The sequence below is a fragment of the Lepus europaeus genome, chromosome 14, assembly GCF_033115175.1.
Source record: "Lepus europaeus isolate LE1 chromosome 14, mLepTim1.pri, whole genome shotgun sequence".
Lineage (NCBI taxonomy): Eukaryota > Metazoa > Chordata > Mammalia > Lagomorpha > Leporidae > Lepus > Lepus europaeus.
The window spans coordinates 1808014-1832489 of record NC_084840.1 but is presented as its reverse complement, the minus strand read 5'-3'; the positions used below and the strand labels follow the sequence as shown (position 1 = coordinate 1832489).

Genomic DNA, 24476 nt, shown 5'->3' with positions numbered 1-24476 from the left:
GTGCACGTATTGATGTGCACGTGTGTATGTGTGTATGTGTGTATGTGTGTATGCACATGTGTGCGCGTATTGGCATGCACGTGTGTGGGCATGTGTGTATGCACATGGGTGCACGTATTGGCGTGCACGTGTGTATGTGTGTGTGCATATGTGCATGTGTTGGCGTGCAGTACTTCTACGTCTCCCTGTCAGTGCTCCCGTGGACTGTGCACTGACGTCAGTACTTCTGCATCTCCCTGTCAGTGCTCCTGTGGACTGTGCACTAACAGTACTTCTGTGTCTCCCTGTCTTGCTCCCGCGGACTGTGCACTAATAGTACTTCTGTGTCTCCCTGTCAGTGCTCCCGCAGACTGTGCACTGACGTCAGTGTGTGCGAGGTTCCCCATCACTGCTCACGTGGACTGTGCACTGACGTCAGTGTGTGCGAGGTTCCCCATCACTGCTCACGTGGACTGTGCACTGACGTCAGTGTGTGCGAGGTTCCCCATCACTGCTCACGTGGACTGTGCACTGACGTCAGTGTGTGCGAGGTTCCCCATCACTGCTCCCGTGGATTTTAATGCCACTCCATGAGTGCACATCCCGTGCAAGATTCCAGTCCTCTCGGGGGTACTGAGGCTGACATCTGTCTGGTCTGTCTGGTCGTTTGGGTTCAATGACGGTCTTTCCTGGTGCGTGTTCCGGCTGTACTTGAAGAATGTGTGTTCTGCAGATGTTGTCAGGCCCAGTCATGGCGCTGCCCGGCTCTCCCTCCTCCTCCTCCCGCTGCCCACCTGTTTGTGCCATGTTCAAATTGACATTGGTGTCTCCCACTGTGCTATTGCATTGTCTTCTTCCCTTCTCAGTTCCGCCAGCTTTTGCTTCATGTTTTGGGGGTTGTGTTGTTAGTGGTGTGCGTGTGTGCATGTGTGTGTGTGTGGTCTAGTTTCAACTAACTTTATACACAAATGATTAACTCTATGTTAAGTAAAGAGTTCAACAAATAGTATGGAGAAAAAAACTGTTCCTCAATATTTGAGACCTGGGCTGTTCAAAATTGTTGCTTCTCAAAGTGTCAATTTCACTTCTGCAGACTGCCTTTTCGTTACCACAGGTCAGGGAGAACATTGGTGTTTGTCCTTTGGGACTGGCTTATTTCACTAAGTCTGTTTTCCAGTTTCATCCATTTTGTTGCAAATGACAGGATTTCATTTTTTTTAATGCTGTGTAGTATCCATGGCGTGCATATCCCAGAATTATCCTGTGTGCCTGAGCGAATGCACACAGAGGAACACCACACATTCATAAAACCTGATGGTCCCTTATTGCCGGCAGTGGAGAGCGGCTCCTGCCCTAAAGAACTCTCCATCCCAAACCCCAAAGCAACAGGGTTTATAGAGGCAAAAACTACAATAACGGGAGGGGGATACATGGTTACCAGGGTCAAGCTAACCTAAAGCCTATGCGAAATTAGTATCAATTATAATCTTAACAATGCCAGTTACAGTCTTAACAACTTTATAATCTTGATATTAATCTGTGTTTTGACCTAAATCATATGTAGGAAAAATTACAATCCTATCATTAACCCAGGTACAACCTATCTGTTTTCAAGCTTGAGCGATCATGCCAGGGGGTCTCTATGCTTTACCAAGTGTGATGTAGGGGACTGCATCGTCTGTGTTAGGTCTTAGTTTCAGACCAGAGTCTCACGGTGGGGAGTGTGTTCTCAAGATGGAGTCTCGGCCTGCACCACGGCTCACTAGGCCAATCCTCTGCCTGCGGTGCTGGCACCCTGGGTTCTAGTCCCAGCCGCAGTGCCAGATTCTGTCCCGGTTGCCCCTCTTCCAGGCCAGCTCTCTGCTGTGGCCCGGGAAGGCAGTGGACGATGGCCCAAGTGCTTGGGCCCTGTACCCACATGGGAGACCAGGAGGAAGCACCTGGCTCCTGGCTTCGGATCTGCACAGCGCGCCAGCCATAGCGGCCATTTGGGGGGTGAACCAACGGAAGGAAGACTTTTAAAAAAATAAAAATAAATAAAAAGGTAGATTCTCGAGTGCTCTAAAATGGAGTCCCTACTGTCAAGGTGTGAGTTCAATCCAGTCTTCAGTTGACAGGCACTTCGGTTGGTTCCATGTCCTGGCTACTGTGAATCGAGCTGCAGTAAACATGGGGGTGCAGACAACTCTTTCATATGCTGATTTCACTTCCCTTGGTGAATTCCCAGGAGTGGGATGGCTGGGTCATGTGGTAGGTCGGTATTCAGATTTCTGAGGTGTCTCCATTCTGTCTTCCACAGTGGCTGTACCAGTTTGCGTTCCCACCAACAGTGGATTAGGGAACCTTTCTCCGCAAATCCTCACCAGCATTTGTTGTTAGTTGATGTCTGTATGAAAGCCATTCTAACAGGGGTGAGGTGCAACCTCATTATGGTTTTGATTTGCATTTCCCTGATGGCCAGGGATCCTGAGCAATTCTTCAAGTGTCTATTGGTCTTTTGAAAAATGCCTGTTCAAGTCATTTGCCCATTTCTTAACTGGATCGTTTATTTTTTTGTTGAGTTTCTTGAGCTCTTTCTGTATTCAGGTTATTAATCTTTTATCAGTTGCATAGTTTGCAGATAATTTCTTCCATTCTGTCAGCTGCCTCTTGACTTTGCTGAGTGTTTCTTCTGCAGTTCAGAAGCTTATCCATATGATATAATCTCATTTGTTAATTTTGGCTTTCACTGCCTGTGCCTCTGGGGTCTTTTCCAAAAACTCTTTGCCTATGCCAATGTCTTGCAGAGTTTCCCCAGTGTTCTCCAAGAATTTGATGGCATCAGGTTGTATATTTAGATCTTTGATCCATGTTGAGTGGATTTTTGTGTAAGGTGTGAGGTGGGGTCTTGCTTCATGCTTCAGCACATGGAAACCCAGTTTTCCCAGCACCATTTTGAAGAGACTGTCCTTGCTCCCGGGATTGGTTTAGCGCCTCTGTCAAAGGTAAGTTGGTTGTAGATGCATGGAGTGGCTTTTTTGAGTTTCTATTCTGTTCCATTGTCTGGTTTTTTTAGTTTCTGTTTTATCTATTTTTGTCCCAGTACTGGCTGTTTTGATTACAACTGCCCTGTAGTGTGTCTTGAAATCTGGTATTGTGATGCCGCCAGCTTTGTTTTTGCTGTACAAGATTGCTTTAGCTATTCGGGGTCTCCTGTGTTTCCATATGAATTTCAGCATTGCTTTTTCTAGATCTGAGCAGAATGTCCTTGATATTTTGAGTGGTATCTACTGAATCTATAAATTGCTTTCAGGAGAATTTTGATGATATTAGTTCTTCCAATCCATGAACTTAGAAGATTTTTCCTTTTTTTTTTTTTTTTTTGTTTCTTCTTCTATTTCTTTCATTAAGGTTTTGTAATTCTCATTGTAGAGATCTTTGACATCCTTGGTTAAGTTTATTCCAAGGTATTGGATTGTTTTTGTGGCTATTGAGAATGGCATTGATCTTAGCAGTTCTTCCTCCGCCGTGGCATTGCCTGTGTCTACAAAGGCTGTAGATGTTTGTGCACTGACTTTATATCCTGCTACTTTGCCAAACGCTTCTATGAGTTCCAAGCCTCTTAGTGGAGTTTTTGGTTCCCCTACATGTAGAGTCACGTCAGCTGCAAGCAGGGATCGATTCGCCCATTCTTGCCGCACGCTCATTGCCTCTGTGGGTGGGTTCTCTGTGACGTGTCCTCTGTGCCCTGGGAGCTCATCTCTGTTCCTTGCTCCTGCTCTGGCCTGGAATCTAGGTCAGGGGAGAGACGCACAGGTGCAGGGGCCTCTGCTCGCTCCTGCTGCTGTCCTTGTCACAGAGCACGCGTGGGTCGGCGACGTTTGCCCTGGTGCTGCAGTAGCTGGTTAGGGTGCCCGCATCCCCTCCAGAGCACCTGGGTTTGCTACCCAGCCTCAGCTCCTGCCTCCTGAGACCCCGGGAGCCAGTGGCGATGGCCCAGGTCCCGGGACCCCTGCCACACACAGACTCGGAGAGAGTTTACAGGTCCTGGCTTTGGCCAGGCTCAGTCTCAGCTGTTGGGGCATTTGGGGAGTGAACCAGTGGATAGATCTCTCCCCCTCTCTCCCCCTCCCTCCCTCCGTCTCCCTCTCTCTCTCTCTCCCTTTCAAATAAGTGAAATTTTGAAAAAGAAAGAATCCTGGAGGCCCCAGAAGTCTTTCTCTGTGTGGAGGCTCTGGTGAGACACTGTTCCCTCCACCTCTCTCCTCTGCCGGGGACCCTTGCCCTGCTGACTCCCCACCCCCTCTGCAGGGCTCTCAACACCAGCCAGCTGAAGGCCCTCCACATCGAGATGCTGCCCGGGTACCGCGACCCCTACTCGTCCAGGCCCCTGACCAGGGGCGAGATCGGCTGCTTCCTCAGCCACTACTCCGTCTGGAAGGAGGTGAGCAGGGTTGGGTGGGCTGCATGGCTCTGTGGGGTGGGGTAGGGGAGCGGGCTCTGCCGGGACAGCCACACGGGGGTGGGGTCCAGGAGCCACGCTCTTCTGAGCGCTGTCTACGCAGCAGGTCAACAAGCGCCTTCATCCGGGAAGGAGCCGCTTGAGGGTGGGGCGGCCCTGCTGCTCAGCGGAAGTTACTGTGAAGCCGGGAGGTTGGAGAGGCATAGCCAGGCCCTGGGCTCCCGTCTCTTGGACCAGGGCACTGGTGGAGGTGGCACTGGAGTGTGGGGCTCCCGGCCATGGCTGCTCTCTCAGCAAAGAGGCCCAGAGCCAGGTCCCAGAAGGCCTCCTCTCCCACCACGCCGGGCAGTGTCTGACACAGGTGCACCGTGACACGCACGGAACATGGCTTCACAAACCCTGCCATGCCCCTACTCTGCCCTTCACCACAGCACCCAGGGACCCACCCCTCTCCCTTCCCCTCCTCGAGAGTGGAGCTGTGTGGCTCACGTGTGTGTATGGCATGTGCGTGGGGGTGTGCAGTGTATATATGTACTTGTGTGTGGCATGTTAGTGTGGCTTACTTGTGGCATATGTATATTTGTGTGGCATGTTGCCATGTACATATGTGTATTGCATATGACATGTGTGTTATGTGTGTTGTGAGTGGCATATGTGTGTACGTGCCATGTGTGTGCACTCGACATTACCGTTGGGGTTCGGCCATGACACTGGTCACGTGTGTCCTCGCTGCTGCCACTGTGCTGGTCTGTCCGTGCCCCCAGTGGGCAGGTGCACCGAGGGCAGTGTAGAACAACAGCGAATGCCCCGTTGTGCCATCTTTTCAATGTCGACCTGGCAAGAGCGGGTTTGGGGTTTCCCCCGGGGGTCCACCATGGATGCTATCACAGGTGATCGACCGCGAGCTGCGGAAGGCGCTGGTTATCGAGGACGACGTGCGGTTCGAGCACCAGTTCAAGAGGAAGCTGATGCAGCTGATGGCCGACGTTGAGCGGGCACAGCTGGACTGGGAGCTGATGTGAGTGACAGCGCCGTGAGCCCGGCTGCGGCCTCCGCCATCCGGTGTCCCCCAGAAAGGGGAAGTGGGGGTGCCTGCAGGCTCTGGGGCCCCTCTAGTCTCCAGCACAAGCAACCCTGGGGGCTCTTTTAGGAGGCTGGTGTGGGTGACAGAGCGAAGTGGGCCTGAGAGACAGTGGACCTGAGGGAGCGAGGCAGGTGTCCCGTGGTGCCCGCTTGGGGGCTCGGGGGACAGCACCCGCCCCTGGGGAGTGAGGCAGGTGTCCCGTGGTGCCCACCGGGGGCTCGGGAGACAGCACCCACCCCTGGGGAGCGAGGCAGGTGTCCCGTGGTGCCCACTGGGGGATCAGGGGACAGCACCCACCTGTGGTGCCCACCGGGGGCTCAGGGGACAGCACCCGCCCTTGGGGAGCGAGGCAGGTATCCCGTGGTGCACGCTGGGGGACTCAGGGGACAGCACCCGCCCCTGGGGAGCGAGGCAGGTGTCCCATGGTGCCCACCGGGGGCTCAGGGGACAGCACCCACCCCTGGGGAGCGAGGCAGGTGTCCCGTGGTGCCTTCTGGGGGGCTCGGGGGACAGCACCCGCCCCTGGGGAGCGAGGCAGGTGTCCCATGGTGCCCGCTGGGGGCTCAGGGGACAGCACCCATCTGTAGTGCCCACTGGGGGCTCAGGTGACAGCACCTGCCCCGGGGAGCGAGGCAGGTGTCCCGTGGTGCCCGCTTGGGGGCTTGGGGGACAGCACCCGCCCCTGGGGAGCAAGGCAGGTGTCCCGTGGTGCCCGCTGGGGGCTCAGGGGACAGCACCCACCTGTGGTGCCCACCAGGGACTCAGGGGACAGCACCCGCCCCTGGGGAGCGAGGCAGGTGTCCCGTGGTGCCCGCTGGGGGACTCGGGAGACAGCACCCGCCCCTGGGGAGCGAGGCAGGTATCCCGTGGTGCCTGCTGGGGGCTCGGGGGACAGCACCCGCCCCTGGGGAGCGAGGCAGGTGTCCCATGGTGCCCGCTGGGGGCTCAGGGGACAGCACCCATCTGTAGTGCCCACTGGGGGCTCAGGTGACAGCACCTGCCCCGGGGAGCGAGGCAGGTGTCCCGTGGTGCCCGCTTGGGGGCTTGGGGGACAGCACCCGCCCCTGGGGAGCAAGGCAGGTGTCCCGTGGTGCCCGCTGGGGGCTCAGGGGACAGCACCCACCTGTGGTGCCCACCAGGGACTCAGGGGACAGCACCCGCCCCTGGGGAGCGAGGCAGGTGTCCCATGGTGCCCGCTGGGGGACTCGGGAGACAGCACCCGCCCCTGGGGAGCGAGGCAGGTATCCCGTGGTGCCCGCTGGGGGGCTCGGGGGACAGCACCCGCCCCTGGGGAGCGAGGCAGGTGTCCCATGGTGCCCTGCTGCAGAGTGGGGAGGGGGTGCTCAGGAGACAGTTCCTGCCCCTGGGGAGCGAGGCTACAGGTCAGGTGGGCAGAGGGTCAGCGGGGCAGGGAGAGCAGGCTTGCCAGGGGAGCACTGGTCCTGGCTGGTCGGGGCCGAGCACCTGTCTCTCTCCAAAGCAAGGAGGCTTCTGGGTCCTGCTCATGTATCAGCTGGGCATCAAGGCCAGTTCCATCAATGCACACCCCGCCCCTCACATGCTCAGAGGGAACTGTGACGCTGGCCTTGGGAGGGACACTTGGGCATAGGAAACCCTAGTGTGGCTCCACCAACCCCTGCCACAGAGGCTGGGACTGTGCCGCCTGTCCGCCATCCCCTGTGGTCAGAGCTGGCACTGTGCGGCCCCTGGGGTCAATGGGCCGCACCTCTGTGGCTCAGCCTGGGGCCCCGTCCATGTGGGGCTGGCCCATGAGCTTCTCGTCCTGACGGGGGTACCCCAAAAATGTCCTTCAAATCCCAGGAGGTCAGTCTGGTACCCAGTCTCCCAGAATACAGCAGTTCCGAGTTTTCTCTCGCTTTCTGAAGTACAGAGAACGGAAGCTCACAGGCTGCCACGGTGGCCCACTGCTAGTGGGTGGGAAGCAGAGCGCCACGAAGCAGAAACGTGGCACGGGCCACATGGTGTCACTTCAGGTTTGCCAGTGAGCACGGTGCAGCCTGCGCCTTCCTGTGAGCGCAGCTGGAAGTCCTACCCCTCGGGGGACCGGGCTCCAAGACTCGCTCACCCCTGCCTCGGCTTCCCAGGCAGGCAGGCGTGGGTGCCCCGGCCCCGGGGGGCAGCGGGCCGAGCCAGTCCCGGCGCCGCGCCCCAAGCTGGCTGCTCCCTCGCAGCTACATCGGCAGGAAGAGGATGCAGGTGAAGGAGCCGGAGCGGGCGGTGCCCTCGGTGGGCAACCTGGTGGAGGCCGACTACTCCTACTGGACCCTGGGCTACGCCATCTCACAGGAGGGGGCCCGGAAGCTGGTGGGCGCCGACCCGTTCGGGAAGATGCTGCCCGTGGACGAGTTCCTGCCCATCATGTATGACAAGCACCCTGTGTGAGTGTCCCCAACCGCGGGCCCACCCACCCTGTACCAGCACCCGTGTGAGTGTCCCCAACCGCGGGCCCACCCATCCTGTGCCAGCACCCGTGTGAGTGTCCCCAACCGCGGGCCCACCCACCCTGTGCCAGCACCCGTGTGAGTGTCCCCAACCGCGGGCCCCACCCACCCTGTGCCAGCACCCGTGTGAGTGTCCCCAACCGCGGGCCCACCCACCCTGTGCCAGCACCCGTGTGAGTGTCCCCAACCGCCGGCCCCACCCACCCTGTACCAGCACCCGTGTGAGTGTCCCCAACCGCAGGCCCACCCATCCTGTGCCAGCACCCGTGTGAGTGTCCCCAACCGCGGGCCCACCCACCCTGTGCCAGCACCCGTGTGAGTGTCCCCAACCGCGGGCCCACCCACCCTGTGCCAGCACCTGTGTGAGTGTCCCCAACCGCCGGCCCCACCCACCCTGTACCAGCACCCGTGTGAGTGTCCCCAACCGCGGGCCCACCCATCCTGTGCCAGCACCCGTGTGAGTGTCCCCAACCGCGGGCCCACCCACCCTGTGCCAGCACCCGTGTGAGTGTCCCCAACCGCGGGCCCACCCACCCTGTACCAGCACCCGTGTGAGTGTCCCCAACCGCGGGCCCACCCATCCTGTGCCAGCACCCGTGTGAGTGTCCCCAACCGCGGGCCCCACCCACCCTGTACCAGCACCCGTGTGAGTGTCCCCAACCGCGGGCCCACCCATCCTGTGCCAGCACCCGTGTGAGTGTCCCCCACACACGGGGCCCTGCCGGTCCCCTCCGACGGTGCCCCATGTGAACACCTGCAGCTGTGGGCTGGGGCCTTGGGCTCAGCCTGTTCGCGGAGCCTCTGCCCATCTCCTGATGGGCTTTCCCTACCTGTGGCCAGCGAGGCTGCCTCAGAGGAGGGAAGAGGAGGCGGGGCTGACCCTGCTGGGCGGGGCTCCACGAGGGCTTGCTCCGCCCCCACTAAGGGCATTGAGCATCCTCCAGCCTGGCCGAGTGACCCGGCCCTGCCGTGCACACAGTGTCCAAGGCAGGGGAGCAGGGGGTCCAGCCTCGCCGCCCAGGAGCGGTCGCTGACCCTGCGCTCACCCGAAGGTGTGGTCATGGGTGGTGTCCCCATCAGGGTCTTGGGGGCGGAGCAGGCGGGCACCTCCATGTTGGGAGCTGTGCCCAGACGCCTGCCAGGAGAGGCTCAGGCACTGGTCTGCAACCTCCGTGAGGGCAGCAGGGCCCTGCTCCCACTGCTGGGGTCCCCTGGCCAAGGCCTCCTGCAGGCGGCCCACAGCAGCATCCTGGGGGCCGACAGTGGGGAGTTCACGCCATTCACGGGGGCCCCTGAGCCGCCCCCGGCTTCGTGCCTGTGCTCTGGCCGCCGCCCAGATCTGAGACGTGCCCGCTCAGCAGCCAGGAGCACCAGGCTCCTCCCTGGGGTTTGCAGGAGGCACAAGAGGCCTGTGGTGTCCACCCAGTGCACAGGGGGAGCCTGACCTCCCGCCCTGACCCTGCCCCCCCCACCTGATCCCCGACCGCCCGGGGGGAGCTGCCTGCCCCGGGGACGCATGGCCCCCGCGCCGGCAGTCGAGGACGCGGCCCCTCTCGTTCCAGGGCCGAGTACAAGGCTCACTACCAGACCCGGGACCTGAAGGCCTTCTCCGTGGAGCCGCTGCTCGTCCACCCCACGCACTACACGGGCCAGCCCGGGTACCTGAGCGACACCGAGACCTCGACCATCTGGGACAACGAGACAGTGGCCACCGACTGGGACAGGGCCCACTCCTGGAAGTCCCGGGGGCAAGGGTACATCCACAGCAGAGCCAAGAACACGGAGGCGCTGCCGCCGCCCGCCTCCATGGGCACCGCGCCCTCGCGGGACGAGCTCTGAGGGTGCCCTGCCCGCTGGTCCTGAGCCCTGTGAGCAGAGTGGTCCCAGTGTGCTGGCGGGGGAGGGGCCGGCCGAAGGGCGAGGTCACTGCCACCAGGCCTCGCCCAGCTGTCCCCTCTGAGCGGTGACAAAGCAGCAGCGGGCAGACGTGGCCTGAACACGTGTGCGGGAGCGAGCGCTGCCGGCACTCCGGTCACCTGGGGTCCCGTTCACGGGGCTTGATCCTGTCGCCAGCGTTTGTTGGGGGCGGGCCTGGGTCCGGCCCAGTCCCCGCGGGTGTGTGGATACTCGAGGCCGGCCTCCGAGTCGGGGTGCTATTTATGAGATGTGATATGGTGGGGGGGTCCCTGTGGCCAGCTGCTGGGTCCCCCCCAGGGGTTATTTATTCTACAGCACGTGGCGATGCTGCAGCTGCCGAGGCGCCCTGGGGCATGGGCGGCGTGGACACCCGGCCCTGCCCGACCCAGGCAGAGGTCCAGCCCTGGGGAGCCTTTCCCCGAGAGCCCGCTCGCAGGCCCGCCTCTCTGGAGGTCGCGTCCGGTGGAACGCAGAGGGGCGCGGTCGGCTTCCTCCTCCCGACAGGTGCAGGTGCCGGGTGTGGGCGTGGAGGAAGCCCCAGCTGGCTTCTGTGTCGTTTTGGTCAGTGCTTCCCCGTCAGCTGGTCTGACGGCCTGAGTTCTTAAGAGACCTTGGACTTGCTCCGGCCTCCCGCGGGCACTCGGGAGGGCAGCCTGCGTGGGGCCTGCCCAGGCTCGCCCTCGCCATCCCGGCCCTGGGGACAACTACTGGCCCGCGGGGGCTGTGTGAAAAATTAAAGAAAACTTCGCTCAACACTGCCGGCCCTTGGTCCCTCGGGTGCGGGAGTGTGGGCAGGGCCGGGGCCCCTGCGTGTGGGGTGGCGACCGGAAGCTGGAGCCGGGAACCGCGGGCTCCCACTCTGGGTTTCTCCCCGGACACCGCGGCCATTCTTTCGAGGGAGTTCCAGGCGTGATCCTGTCCTCCCGAAGTTTCCATAAAACGTTGGTGCCTGAGAAGTGAGACCCACTCCCGCTGGCTGAGAGCCGTGGGAGCCGTGCGGAGACGCTGCAGTGCCAGTCTCTCCCGGAGCAGCTGCTCTTCACCCATTTATTGCAATGCAGCGACAGCTCGCCCCCTGCTGGCCAGGCCGGGAGCTCCGTCTCTCTGCCCAGGTGGCAGAGGCCTGAGGGACTCGAACCCAGGCCCTCCGGCTGTGCTTCTGAGCCTCTCGCCAGCCAGCCAGGCAAGGCGGCTCCGTCGCCACGAGAAGGGAGCGCACTGCAGCTCGGTGAGGACAGCAGGCCAGGGGAGGGGCGGGGGCTGGCTCTGCTCAGCTCCTCGGTCCACCCCCTGGCCATACCCTTCCTGGAGGTGGCCACACGTCACCCTGGCTCCTTCCCCGGGATGCGACTTCCAGATGCCACAGGTGACCCTCTGTTCCCTCCAGAAACTTGCAAAATACCCGGCGGCAAGGCGGCCTCGCTGATGGCCACAGAGCCACCCGTGATGACGGCGTGGTCTGAAGACGCCAGCAGCTGGGGTGCGGCCACAGGCGCAGGCGGGGAGAGGCGAGGGGAGAGACAGGGAGCGCTCGGCTGGCTGCCACCCGCCATGCTCATGCACACGTGCTACTCACTGCGTCCATCTGTCCAGTATCACACATGTAGACATGCACTGACACACACACACACATGCAGATGTGCACATGTGCGTGCATACATTCACTGACACGAACACACACGTGTAGACACACATACAGCCGCACAGGCATGCACTCACACGTGTAGACACACGTAAAGCCGCAGACATGCACTCACATGAACATAGACGTGTAGACACATGTACAGCCGCACAGACATGCACTCACACATACACGTGTAGACACACGTACAGCCGCACAGACATGCACTCACATGAACATACACATGTAGACACATGTACAGCCGCAGACATGCACTCACACACATACACGTGTAGACACACGTACAGCCGCACAGACATGCACTCACACACACATACACGTGTAGACACATATACAGCCGCACAGACATGCACTCACATGAACATACACGTGTAGACACACGTACAGCCGCACAGACATGCACTCACATGAACATACACGTGTAGACACACGTACAGCCGCACAGACATGCACTCACACGTGTAGACACACGCACAGCCGCAGACATGCACTCACACACACATACACGTGTAGACACACGTACAGCCGCACAGACATGCACTCACACACACATACACGTGTAGACTTGCACTCACACTCATGTGCACAGATGCATTTACACTCACATGTACTCACACGGACACATGCATGCACATGCGTGCACATGCATATTCATACCAACACATTAGTGTGTACTCAGACATGCACGCACACACACTAACGCACACGTACAGATATGCCCGTGTGCACACATACATTCAGATACACACAGACATGTACAAACACTGATACGCCTGTGTGTGCTTGCAGAGACATGCATAAACATGCATGTGCACTCACACATGCGGACACGCACACGTGCAGACATGCACTCACACACGTGCACTGACACTTATACACAGGGCCCCAGGAGCTTCCCATGGTGATTTGCTGGCTGCCGACGTAGGCACTGCCTTCCCCAACCAGCGTGTGCTGGGCCATGGGCTAACGGGCCTGCAGCGTGGCGTGGGCAAGTTCTGGGCTCCCTCGCGAGGCTCTGGCTACCCCGACACCAACACCGGGGCGGGGCGGGGGCCACCCACAGCAGCCATAGGAACTCGGCTCGCGGGTCCCCCTGCCCTTTGCAAGACACTGGAATGGCACGGTGAACGGCACTGTGTTAACCGGCGATGGGGAAAATGGAGACAAGCAGTTTCCCCTGTGGGCTCTGCCGTGCCCGCCCAGAGACCGTGCCAGTCCCTGGGTCAGAAACGGCCCCGCCTCCCAGCTGTGGGGTGGACTCAACACCCTGATCTGTGCCCCTAGGCTCACCCACGAGAGACACAGGCTGGAGGGGCCAGCGGCAGTGCCCAGGCCAGCAGCCGGTGCTCCAGGGGACCGAGGACAGAGGGGCCTGGCACGGAGGGGCCACACAGGCTCTCAAGCAAGCACGGCGCTGACGCTGCGTCTGCTCACCTCCAGCCTGCTTCAACACAGGCTTCCGCACACAGCGCCAAGACAGCACACCCAGGAGCCGATTGCACAGGCTGAGCCACAATCGCCGAGTTCTCCGGGCTCCTGGCGGCCCTGGCGCTTTCCCTGAGGGCACCAAATCCCCCAGCTCTTCTTCCCAGCGGCATCGCCAGGCAGCTCCTCGTTCTGTCTGGGTCGAGCACAGGCACTGGCGGAGCTGGCATCTGGCCAAGGCCAACTCTACACCAGCGCCTCTGCTGCCGCCTCCCCTGCGGCTCCCTGGCTCCCTCGGCTGTGTGAGCCCCGCCCCGAGCCCCTGCTGCTGTCTGCTCCGCTCTGCCTGGCCGTGGCCGTGGGCGGGCGGGCGGGCGGCCTGGGCACCTGGGAGGAAGGCACTGCTGTGACTGAGGTCCGACATGGAGGCACTGGCGGGGTGCCCCACTCTGTGCTCCCGCTGGGCGTGGGAGAAAAGATGGCCGAGCTGCAGGGTGGAAGCCGTCTGGGTCCCCGGCTGTGGTTAGAGGAGTGTCACAGGTTTGGGAAAAGAACACGGGCAGGTGGCTGGCCCAGCAGCTGAGACCCAAATGCCTCTCAATGCGTTCTCCAGGGAAGCTCTGCCCTCCGTCAGCGCGCTGCGGCCCGGCCTGGGCCTTCCGGGGAGATTCCAAGGGCGGACCAGGCCCCCACGTGGTGCTGCAGGTTTCACCGCCCTATCTGCCCCCAAGGTCCTGGACCACAGGAACACAGAACCGCCCCGGGAGTCAGCGTGGACACAAGACTCCCACACGTGCAGTCTCCAGACAAAACGGGCATTGCATTTCCAGACGGATCCTGAAACCAGGCGCAGGCCCCTCCTCCCAGGGACAGAACCCCCCACCCCCACCCCCAGTCCCCATCTCACACGCGGCTGGGCCCTTCCTAGAACCCCCCAGGGGCTCAGAGAACATGGCGACTTGGGCCCACCCAGGAGGCCACTGGAACCCTGGGGGCTTGGGGGAGGCTGCAGCGCCAGGCACGGGGCGTGACACTGCCCTCAGCCCTGTTCCCTCCCACACACTCACCCCAGCCAGAATGCAGGGCCCAGGGCACCAGACTGCACGTAAGCCCAGGTGGGTCCCGTAGCATGTGCCACCAGGGCCCACGCCCGGTCAGTGGTTTAACCGAAAGGTGGCCAGGGGAGGGTGCAGGGGGAGGAGCAGGCAGGCGCCGTCGCCAGGAAGCGGAGCTGCGGCCGTCCTGGCGGCCCTGATCCATCGAGTCGGGATTTCCACTGACAAAGCAAACACACGCGCCCACTTCCCCACTCCGACCACGCTCTAGCACGTGCGGCCAGAGGCCACGGAGAGCGAGGCCACGCTGGCGCACTCGGGTCCATAGCGCGGCCCCCCAGCCTGGGGCCGCCAGGGCCGGGGAGGGAGCGGGACAGGCTCCGCGTCAGGGCCCGCACTGCGTGTACCGGGCACACACTCTTTATTTTGGAATAAAAACTGGTATTTTGAGAATTTCTGCTTAAAAAGAACAACACTCCGAGAGTGCGCACGCATGTTGACATCCTACGTATGGCTTCTGTGTCAAACCACGGCCGGCCCGGAGCTGGCAGGCAGAGCGGTGCGGGCACCGAGCAGTGTCACCGAGGCAGCCGGCGTGGGCCCTGGGGACCGCGCGCCTGGCCCGTGCAGAGGAAGGGGGCTCTCGCGTCCCTCTCCACAGCAGGCGAGACGCGGACGTCTCCAGGAGACGTGGTCTGCAGGGCCCGCACCGCCATGGCACGGGCTAAGCAGTGCCCAGGGACTCGGCTCCCTGCACAGCGACCCTGCCGCGTCCGTCGGCGGAGGCAGGGCTGCAGCACACGGTACAGGCAGGTCCTACCCGGGCAGCGCTCGCCTCTGCAGCGGGTTCGATCAAGAAGGAAACCTTCAGACGTGGTGTCGGGCACCGGGTCGCTGGCCGCAGGACGCGTCCACTCGGAAGGGGGAAGACCAGGGTCTCGGTCCCTACTTCCCCAGTGAAGCGCAACCTCCATCCCCAGGCCCCTGCGTACACACGCATGTGTATGTGTGTAGACACATACGTCCATACATGTGGGCTAAACGTGGGCCACAGGGACTCCGCGAGCCGCTCCTCCTCCTCGGGCTCCCACGATGCCTGTGGTGCTCTGACGCAGCCCCCGCTGGCGTCACAGGGAGACTTTGCTGTGCCTGCCGCCCCAGCAGCCCCGCCTGGCCGTCCTGGGCAGCGTGAGGCTGCTCCGGCTGCGCAGCGCCACCTGCTGGTCCGTGGGGCTCTTCCTGCGCAGGATGAAGTCAAAGTTCACTTGGGTGTTCATGGCGTAGAACACGTTTGCCGAGTCCGGGATCACCAGCTCTGCAAAGGCGAGGAGGGAGGCGCTCAGGCGGCGGGGAGGGCGCACGGCCGGCCCACGCCCGCGGCCTCCGGGTGGTGAGCTGAGCACGCACACGCGGTCCCCACTCTGCCCCAACGCAGAGCTAGGCAGACGGCAGAGGTGCGCCCGCACGCCAGCACGGCCGGTTGCACCTGCACGTCGGGGAGGGCAGGGCCCAGGGCCCGTGGCCCGGAACCGGCCCGTGCGGCAGCAGGGGCCCCGGGGCCGCCCGCCCACCCGCCCCGGGCAGCGTGGCCCACCTCTGTCCTCCGAGAGGAGCTGCACGAGCTCGTACTCCTCGGCCGGCTCCGAGCCCAGGCTGTGCTTCAGCATGGCCCGCTGGATCACCGCAGGGGTCTTGTCCTGGCTCGTCAGCTGTGGGGACAGAGGCGGCTCCAGGCACCTGCTCCGCTCCAGGAGACGGGCCGGGAGCTGTGGCGCACAGGGCTGAGCCGCACCTGCCACGCGCCAGCCCACATCCACGAGCTGGTTCAGGTCCCAGCTGCTCCACTTCTGACCCGGCTCCCGGCTGGAGCACCTGGCAAACGTGGTGAGAGACGGCCCCCATGTCTGCGCCCCTGCCACCCACATGGGAACTCAGCTAGAGCTCTGTGCTCCTGGCTCTGGCCGCAGCCCTGGCTGTCGTGGCCACTTGGGGAGCAGACCCCCGTGAACCTCTGTCCAGAGCTGGGCCGTAGCCGCCGCTGGCGCTTTCGCAAAGCTTTCCTCTAAGCGTGTGACACGGTACCTGCACGCTGTGAGTTCACGTGAGAGGTCCCACCCAGGCCACACAAAGACACACGTGATCACGATGTAGGATTCCACTGTGATACTCGGCCGTGCTGGGTCTGTCTGTTCTAGTACCAGTGTGCCAAACCATACACCCAGGGCCACCACCATGAGAGGCAGTGTGTGGGCTCCAGAGGCCACCAGGTCAGAACACACAGGCTGCTCCAAGCTGCCCACAACAGCCCACCTGCCGCCCGCGAGCGGCTGCTCACTGCCCAGACAGCACTTCCAGCCTGCGCGACCCCTCACCCTCAAGGAAGATCCAGATAACGGCGGGGAAGCAACCTGCCAACGGCCAGTGCCTGCAGGTCCAGTTAGTGACCCCAACCCTGCCTCCACGGGAAGAGCCACCACACTGCCCATTCTGAAAGGGCGACACTCAGTTTTAGCAACTGTAAAAAACCTGTCTGTCTAACCTCTCCCCTACCAGGCCTTCCTCAAATGCCCACGAGTGTGACTGGACCAGGCCACGGCCAGGAGCTGGACACTCAGTCCAGGGCTCCCCTGTAGGCGGCAGCCACCCAAGCACCTGAGCCACTGCCCACTGGGGCTGCATCAGGAGGAGCCCACGGGGGATGTGGGCATCTTAACCACCATGCCAAATGCCAGCCCCAGTCTGAGCAATTCTTAACATGCAAAACGACATATGCACTGTTGACATACACACGTGCACATATGTAGCAGGAACACACGCCAGCCCTGCTGAGGCACACGTGTGCACACACACCCCAGGCACTGCTGAGGCACACACGTGTGCATACACACACCCCAGGCACTGCTGAGGCACACACGTGTGCGCACACACCCCAGGCACTGCTGAGGCACATACGTGTGCACACACACCCCAGGCACTGCTGAGGCACACACGTGTGCACACACACACCCCAGGCACTGCTCAGGCACACACGTGTGCACACACACCCCAGGCACTGCTCAGGCACACACGTGTGCACACACACCCCAGGCACTGCTGAGGCACACACGTGTGCACACACACCCCAGGCACTGCTGAGGCACACACACCCCAGGCACTGCTGAGGCACATACGTGTGCACACACACCCCAGGCACTGCTGAGGCACATACGTGTGCACACACACCCCAGGCACTGCTGAGGCACACACGTGTGCACACACACACCCCAGGCACTGCTGAGGCACATACGTGTGCATACACACACCCCAGGCACTGCTGAGGCACACACGTGTGTACACACACACACCCCAGGCACTGCTGAGGCACATACGTGTCCACACACACCCCAGGCACTGCTGAGGCACATACGTGTGCACACACACCCCAGGCACTGCTGAGGCACACACGTGTGTACACACACCCCAGGCACTGCTGAGGCACATACGTGTGCACACACACCCCAGGCACTGCTGAGGCACACACGTGTGCACACACCAGGCACTGCTGAGGCACACACGTGTGCACACACACCCCAGGCACTGCTGAGGCACACACGTGTGCATACACACACCCCAGGCACTGCTGAGGCACATACGTGTGCACACACCCCAGGCACTGCTGAGGCACACACGTGTGCACACACAGGCACTGCTCAGGCACACACATGTGCACACACACCCCAGGCACTGCTGAGGCACACACCTGTGCACACACACAGGCACTGCTCAGGCACACATGTGTGCCCACACACACGTGTGCACCCCGTCCCGCAGGGCCCTACCACGATGCTCTTGTACATGTTGCCACGGCCGTCCTCCACGCTGACACGCACGATGCAGGTGTCCTCGTTCTGCTGGTTGTACACAGGAGGCTGCCCTGTCGAGGTGATGGACGTCACCGACACGGAGCGCTTGTGGGTCTTAGGGTTGCTGTTGCAGGACGCAGGGGACGACAGGGGGTTGGAGGGTGACATCCCTGAGGAACTTGTGTCCGTGGAGTGGACAGAGGAACACGAGGAGGACTGTGACAGCTGGAGGGGAAACGGGGCAGGCATGGTCACAAGGGCATGGGGACCGGCAGACCCCACCTATTCTCCAGCCCACAGATGACGCACAGGGGGTCACGTTTCCCTGCTTCTCTGTGGGCCTCAGGGACGCCGACCAGCAGAGGGCAGCAGAGGGCCGCTCTGAGGTGCGGGGTGCTGAAGACGCCCAGCAGCCAGAGCTCGGCGCCTGATCAGCTGCAGCCACACCCTGCGGCCACGGAAGCATCGGGCCCCTCGCTCAGGCTCTGCGGCCACAGAAGCCTCGGGCCCCTCGCTCAGGCCCTGCGGCCACAGAAGCCTCGGGCCCCTCGCTCAGGCTCTGCGGCCACAGAAGCCTCGGGCCCCTCGCTCAGGCTCTGCGGCCGGCAGCCACGCCCTGCGGCCACGGACCCCTCGGGCCCCTCGCTCAGGCCCTGCGGCCACAGACGCCTCGGGCCCCTCGCTCAGGCTCTGCGGCCGGCAGCCACGCCCTGCGGCCACGGACCCCTCGGGCCCCTCGCTCAGGCCCTGCGGCCACGGACCCCTCGGGCCCCTCGCTCAGGCTCTGCGGCCGGCAGCCACGCCCTGCGGCCACGGAAGCTGCTGGCCCGGCCGGGAGACAAGGCTTGAGAGGAGGCTCATAGGTGCTGGAAAGGCCTGCAGGGGTCGCCCATGCCACCCCCGCTGCCCAGGCAGAAGCTGGGCTCCTGTACCGCGTCCCCTGCCACCACGGTCCCGTGCAGCGGGCAGGCACGGAGCCACAGCTTCCTGTGCTGGTGGACGGACACGGCGCCGCCACCATGGCAGGCTGGCGACCAGCTTCCAACCGCTCACCGCCACCTCATTACAGACTGGCCCGGGCACGCCACCGGGGAGTGGCTCTGCCACGGTACACGGTGGCTGCAGGGGCAGGCAGGGGGCTGCGGCCAGCGGCCTCTCATCCTCGCCTCCCGCCCACACCACGCAGAGGACGCCTCCGTCTCACCAGGGTCCTCCCCCAGAGCACCAGGGCCGCTCACTTTCTCACAGTTCACAGCACAGCCGACTTGGGATGCCCCAGCTCCGTGCCCAGGAAATACTCGGGAAGTCCTGGAGAATCGAGGGCTTCTCTGGCACCCTCCCTTCCCGCGGGACATGGCACGGGTTTGGCTTCCGGCCCCTCTCGTCCTGCCCGGGCCGCCGCGCCCCAGGGCCCTGCACTGTGCGGCTGCCCACTCCTGTGCTCCTGTTCCCGTGGGAACCCGCGCAGCGGCTCACTGTGAGCGTGGCGGCTTTGCCCACTGCCCAAGGACTGGCTCCACCTAGCTCCGCCCCCACCAGCTGCCCCTCCCACTCTGGGCACCGCCCCTCACCTATGTGAGCTCAGCTCCCTTCCTGCCTGCAGACCCGCCCGTCTCTGTGGGGAAGGGGCCCCGGGCCGAACGCAATGTCCCGGCTCCTGACAAGTTTCCAAAACGCTGAGGGCCATGAGCTGGGAGCCGTGGCCCCTGCACGCCCACCTTTTTCTGAGGCTCATCGGGTGTGCCCACGGGAGTGAGGGGGCCCTCCTCGGCCTCCGAGGGGTTCGACTCGCAGGAAGACACGCTGGCCGAGTCCATGCTCTCCCCGGAGCTGCCGCTGGCTGTGCCCTTGGGCTGCTCTTTGGTGGGTGTGGCACTGGCCATGATGTCTGGTCCCAGAAACAGCCTGTGGGGAAGACACAGCCGAGACTTGGGCTGCAGCCCCGGGGGGCCCCACACGCCTGGCATTCTGGGTTAAGTTCCTGTGTCCTCAGGAACACAGTTTGCAACAAAGTGGGGTGACTCTCCTACCCCAGCTGGCTTCGCCCAGCTTCCCAAGGACCCACACACTGCTTCGTGCAGGTCGACGGCCACACCTGCCCCGCCCGGGGTTCCCTGGCTGGGCAGATGGTTGGGGCAGGGCTGAGATGCTGGCCTCCGTGTTGTCCCAGCCCTGACTCAGCAGGCGATGGCTCCAGAACTTGGGTTTCTGCCCCCACGTGGGACCGAGATCTGGGCTCCTGGCTTTGCCCTAGGCCAGACCGACTGTTGTGGGCATCTGGGGAGTGAACTTGGGGATGCAAGATCTCTGTCTCTTTACTTTTCAAATAAAATGAAAATGAATTTTTTTAAACCAAGAACACACAGGAGGAAGTCCTCTGTCTCGTCTGGTGAAGCCGGTGACCTACACCCTGCTCTGCAGAACAGCTCAGCAGAAGTGGCTCAAGTTGCAGCTGAGCCCGCAAGCTGGCGAGGAAAACCCGTGCACGCGAGGCCCCAGGAGCTGACGCAAGCTCGCCCTGCGGCTGCTGGGCTGGGGAGCAGAGCAGCGCCACAGGGCTCACAGGCGGGCTCCTGCTTCTGAAAGGGGGGCTCAGAGCCCACACCCCTCACCCAGAGCCAGGAGCCTCCCGGGGCCTCCCCTGGGCCAGCGGTGGCTACAAAAACACCTTCCCAAGCCTTGGGCCACTTCCACTGCCAGCCCAGGCACATCAGCCGGGAGCTGGGTCAGAGGCAGAGCAGCCGGGACTCGAGCAGGCACTCCGCTGTGACGCCAGCGCCGCAAGCAGCGGCTGAACCGCGCTGCGACACCACCAGGCCCCCGCTGAGGTTCTGGTATACAAACGGCTACGACCAAAGCACACGGTCTGAACAACCTGTCTCCCTCCTCCACGTTTCAACTCCCACTGTGTCTTCCAACCCCTCTCCTCCTTGCCAAAGTGCCTTTCCACTGAAGTTAGACGGCAGAGGCTACACACGAGGCTCTCAAGCCAGACTGGGGGTTTGAATCCAACTCCTCCGGGGGCTGTCTATGCCCACGCTCCTGCCCTGTAGCACGGGGACACAAGGACCATTTTGTGGGTCACGCTGGGGAGCAGAGACATGTGTTGTTCCTAGAGCATCCCTGGTCCCGGCCTTGGTTTATCTAGCCGATCAGTGTGCACTGTCGGCCAGTGCAGCCAGCGAGGGTGGGAGGGGAACAACATAGGCCGTGGGGACAGCTGGTGCCAGGGCCCAGGCGGCACGAGCCTGGGGGCTGTGGCAGGGTGGGTCACGTGGGCCTGACCCTGTGCGAGGACTCTGACTTCTCTGGACAGACCACTGGAGGTCTTCGCACGGGTCGCGACAAGAGCCTGGCTCTGGGCTGGAGACGGCGTGGCTGGGTGGGCCTTATAGGGTGGCTGACAGAGAAACCAGGGACGCGCTGTCCCTCCCTGGGCCTGGTGCCCTGCTCGCGACCCCGTCCCCACACCCTGACGGGCTCTGGGCTGGAGACGGCGTGGCTGGCGGGCCTTACAGCGTGGCTCAGACAAACCAGGGACGCGCTGTCCCTCCCTGGGCCTGGTGCCCTGCTCGTGACCCCGTCCCCACACCGTGATGGCACTCACAAGCTCAGCCTCTTCACCATGCTCTTCCGGGGCTTGGGCGAGGTGGTATTGGCCTCGGCGGGCGCTTCAACCTCACACGAGAGGGCATAGCTGGGGGAGAGAAGGGTGCTCGTGAGGCCAGACGTCAACCTCGGCCGCCTCCGCGGCGTGTGCGGTGCTCCTGCCGCGGCTGTGGCTGGGCTCACCTGCGGCCTGGCCCAGCCAGCCACTGCGTCCTAACCACTAGCACCCCCGAGCACTTCCACTCAAGACACGCTGGCAAATCAGAATCCCTGTGGGTCTCAGAGACACAGCTGCCACAGCGTTCCTGCTTGGGCTCCACAGCAGTGACCAGAGAGTGACCACCGGGCTGGGCTCTGACAGCAGTGACCAGAGAGTGACCACCGGGCTGGGCTCTGATGGCAGTGACCATGGAGAGTGACCACCGGGCTGGGCTCTGACGGCAGTGACCATGGAGAGTGACCACCGGGCTGGGCTCTCTGATGGCAGTGACCATGGAGAGTGACCACCAGGCTGGGCTCTGACGGCAGTGACCATAGAGAGAGTGACCACCGGGCTGGGCTCTGATGGCAGTGACCATAGAGAGAGTGACCACCGGGCTGGGCTCTGACGGCAGTGACCATAGAGAGAGTGACCACCGGGCTGGGCTCTGATGGCAGTGACTGTAGAGAGTGACCACCAGGCTGGGCTCTGACAGCAGTGACCAGAGAGTGACCACCAGGCTGGGCTCTGATGGCAGTGACTATAGAGAGAGAGTGACCACCGGGCTGGGCTCTGACAGCAGTGACCAGAGAGTGACCACCAGGCTGGGCTCTGATGGCAGTGACTGTAGAGAGAGAGTGACCACTGGGCTGGGCTCTGATGGTAGGGACCAGAGAGTGACCACCAGGCTGGGCTCTGATGACAGTGACTGTAGAGAGAGTGACCACCGAGGTGGGCTCTGATGGCAGTGACCACGGACAGAGAGTGACCACAGGGCTGGGCTCTGATGGCAGTGACTGTAGAGAGAGTGACCACCGAGGTGGGCTTTGATGGCAGTGACCAGAGAGTGACCACCAGGCTGGGATCTGATGACAGTGACCAGAGAGTGACCACTGGGCTGGGCTCTGACGACAGTGACCATAGAGAGAGTGACCACCAGGCTGGGCTCTGACGGCAGTGACCAGAGATGACCGCTGGACTGGGTTCCAATGGCAGTGACCAGAGAGTTACCACTGGGCTGGGCTCCAACGGTAGTGACCATAGAGTGACCACCGGGCTGGGCTCTGATGGCAGTGACCATAGAGTGATCACCAGGCTGGGCTCCGATGGCAGTGACCATAGAGAGAGTGACCACCGGGCTGGGCTCTGATGGCAGTGACCAGAGAGTGACCACCGGGCTGGGCTCCGACGGTAGTGACCATAGAGTGACCACCGGGCTGGGCTCTGATGGCAGTGACTGTGGACAGAGTGACCACTGGGCTGGGCTCTGATGGCAGTGACTGTGGACAGAGTGACCACCGGGCTGGCCTCTGATGGCAGTGACCATGGAGAGAGTGACCACCGGGCTGGGCTCTGATGGCAGTGACCATAGAGAGAGTAACCACCAGGCTGGGATCTGATGGCAGTGACCATGGACAGAGTGACCACCAGGCTGGGCTCTGATGGCAGTGACCATGGAGAGAGTGACCACCGGGCTGGGCTCTGATGGCAGTGACCATAGAGAGAGTAACCACCAGGCTGGGATCTGATGGCAGTGACCATGGACAGAGTGACCACCAGGCTGGGCTCTGATGGCAGTGACCATGGAGAGAGTGACCACCGGGCTGGGCTCTGATGGCAGTGACCATAGAGAGAGTGACCACTGGGCTGGGCTCTGATGGCAGTGACCGTGGACAGAGTGACCACCGGGCTGGGCTCTGATGGCAGTGACCGTGGACAGAGTGACCACCGGGCTGGGCTCTGATGGCAGTGACCGTGGACAGAGTGACCACCGGGCTGGGCTCTGATGGCAGTGACCATGGACAGAGTGACCACCGGGCTGGCCTCTGATGGCAGTGACCGTGGACAGAGTGACCACCGGGCTGGGCTCTGATGGTAGTGACCAGAGAGTGACCACCGGGCTGGGCTCTGATGGCAGTGACCGTGGACAGAGTGACTGCCCAGCTGGGCTGAGCTGGCAGGGCTCGGACTCAACACCTACCCTACGACTCTGCTCCCTTTTTCCCCATCACTTGAAAGTGTAGAAACACTGCAGGACAGGCCTGGGCCCGGCTACCCTGAAGGAGCTCAACCCTACGTCTGCAACATCCCCTCCAGTTCTTCCGGTACCTTCTCTCTCCTCCCCAGCCCAGCTTAGATAGCAGTGCCTCTGTGTGCTCCCAGCGCCCCGTCCATGGCACAGGCTGTGAGGTGCTGCGGGGCCCCTGGGAGCCACTCGGCCAGCCACAGCCACAGCCACACCCACAGCTCTGCCCCTGCCGCTCTCCCAAGTGCGCCGTGTGCAAGCCCCGCCCACAGGCAGCAGCCGCCTTGCTCAGCACCTCGGATGCCCCCGGGAGATCTTCAGGGCCGAGAGCCTGGCAGCCCCCACCCGCCCCGCGCTACAGGCCGCTCACCTCTCCTCCTCTGTGAGCAGCCGCTGCCCCTGGAACCAGCGGATGAACCTGGGGTCGGGGCTCATGCAGTAGCTGTTGCAGGCCGACTGCAGCAGCTTGATCTGGGCGATGACTTCAAACTCCTGAGGCCGAGGGCACACAGGCACAGGGTGAACGCCAAGGCCGGTGCCAAGCGGCCCAGCGCCTGGCCCTGGCCCTCTGCCCCTTTCTCTGACACGAGCGAGAAAGCCGCCGCGCCTGTGCCGCCCCTCCACCTCGTGAAATGTGACAAGCAGACAGCGAGGCCCAGTGCACAGTCCGGTAGGGGGAGGGGGAGGAAGGAGGAGGGGAGGGTAGGAAGGGAGGGGGAGGAGGGGGGAGAGGAGGAGAGGATGAGGGGAGGAGGGGAGGGGGAAGGAAGGGGGAAGGGAGAAGAGAGGAGGGGG

At 62.4% G+C, this 24476-nt stretch overlaps 2 protein-coding genes across 5 annotated transcripts in view; one reads left to right on the top strand and one right to left on the bottom strand.

The window, feature by feature from the left end:
• COLGALT2 (collagen beta(1-O)galactosyltransferase 2) overlaps positions 1-10638 on the top strand; it is an 83257-nt gene extending 72619 nt beyond the window's left edge. Inside the window, exons 9-12 of one of the 2 annotated variants that reach the window (XM_062211228.1) lie at positions 4270-4402; positions 5311-5438; positions 7697-7885; positions 9529-10638. In XM_062211228.1, the coding sequence (XP_062067212.1) occupies positions 4270-4402; positions 5311-5438; positions 7697-7885; positions 9529-9805 (727 nt within the window). In that variant the 3' untranslated portion in view covers positions 9806-10638. Of the gene's footprint in view, positions 1-4269; positions 4403-5310; positions 5439-7696; positions 7904-9528 lie in introns of both variants that reach the window. The other variant, XM_062211227.1, reaches the window with a different exon arrangement.
• A 3737-nt stretch (positions 10639-14375) lies between these two features.
• Positions 14376-24476, bottom strand: part of RGL1 (ral guanine nucleotide dissociation stimulator like 1) — a 209908-nt gene continuing 199807 nt past the window's right edge. For 2 of the 3 annotated variants that reach the window (XM_062211487.1, XM_062211488.1), the window contains 6 exons: positions 24052-24173; positions 21455-21544; positions 19566-19752; positions 17824-18072; positions 15600-15714; positions 14376-15320 (listed from right to left, as the gene is read on the bottom strand). In XM_062211487.1, coding sequence (XP_062067471.1) covers positions 15133-15320; positions 15600-15714; positions 17824-18072; positions 19566-19752; positions 21455-21544; positions 24052-24173 — 951 coding nt within the window. In that variant the 3' untranslated portion in view covers positions 14376-15132. The remainder of the gene's footprint in view (positions 15321-15599; positions 15715-17823; positions 18073-19565; positions 19753-21454; positions 21545-24051; positions 24174-24476) is intronic. The other variant, XM_062211489.1, reaches the window with a different exon arrangement.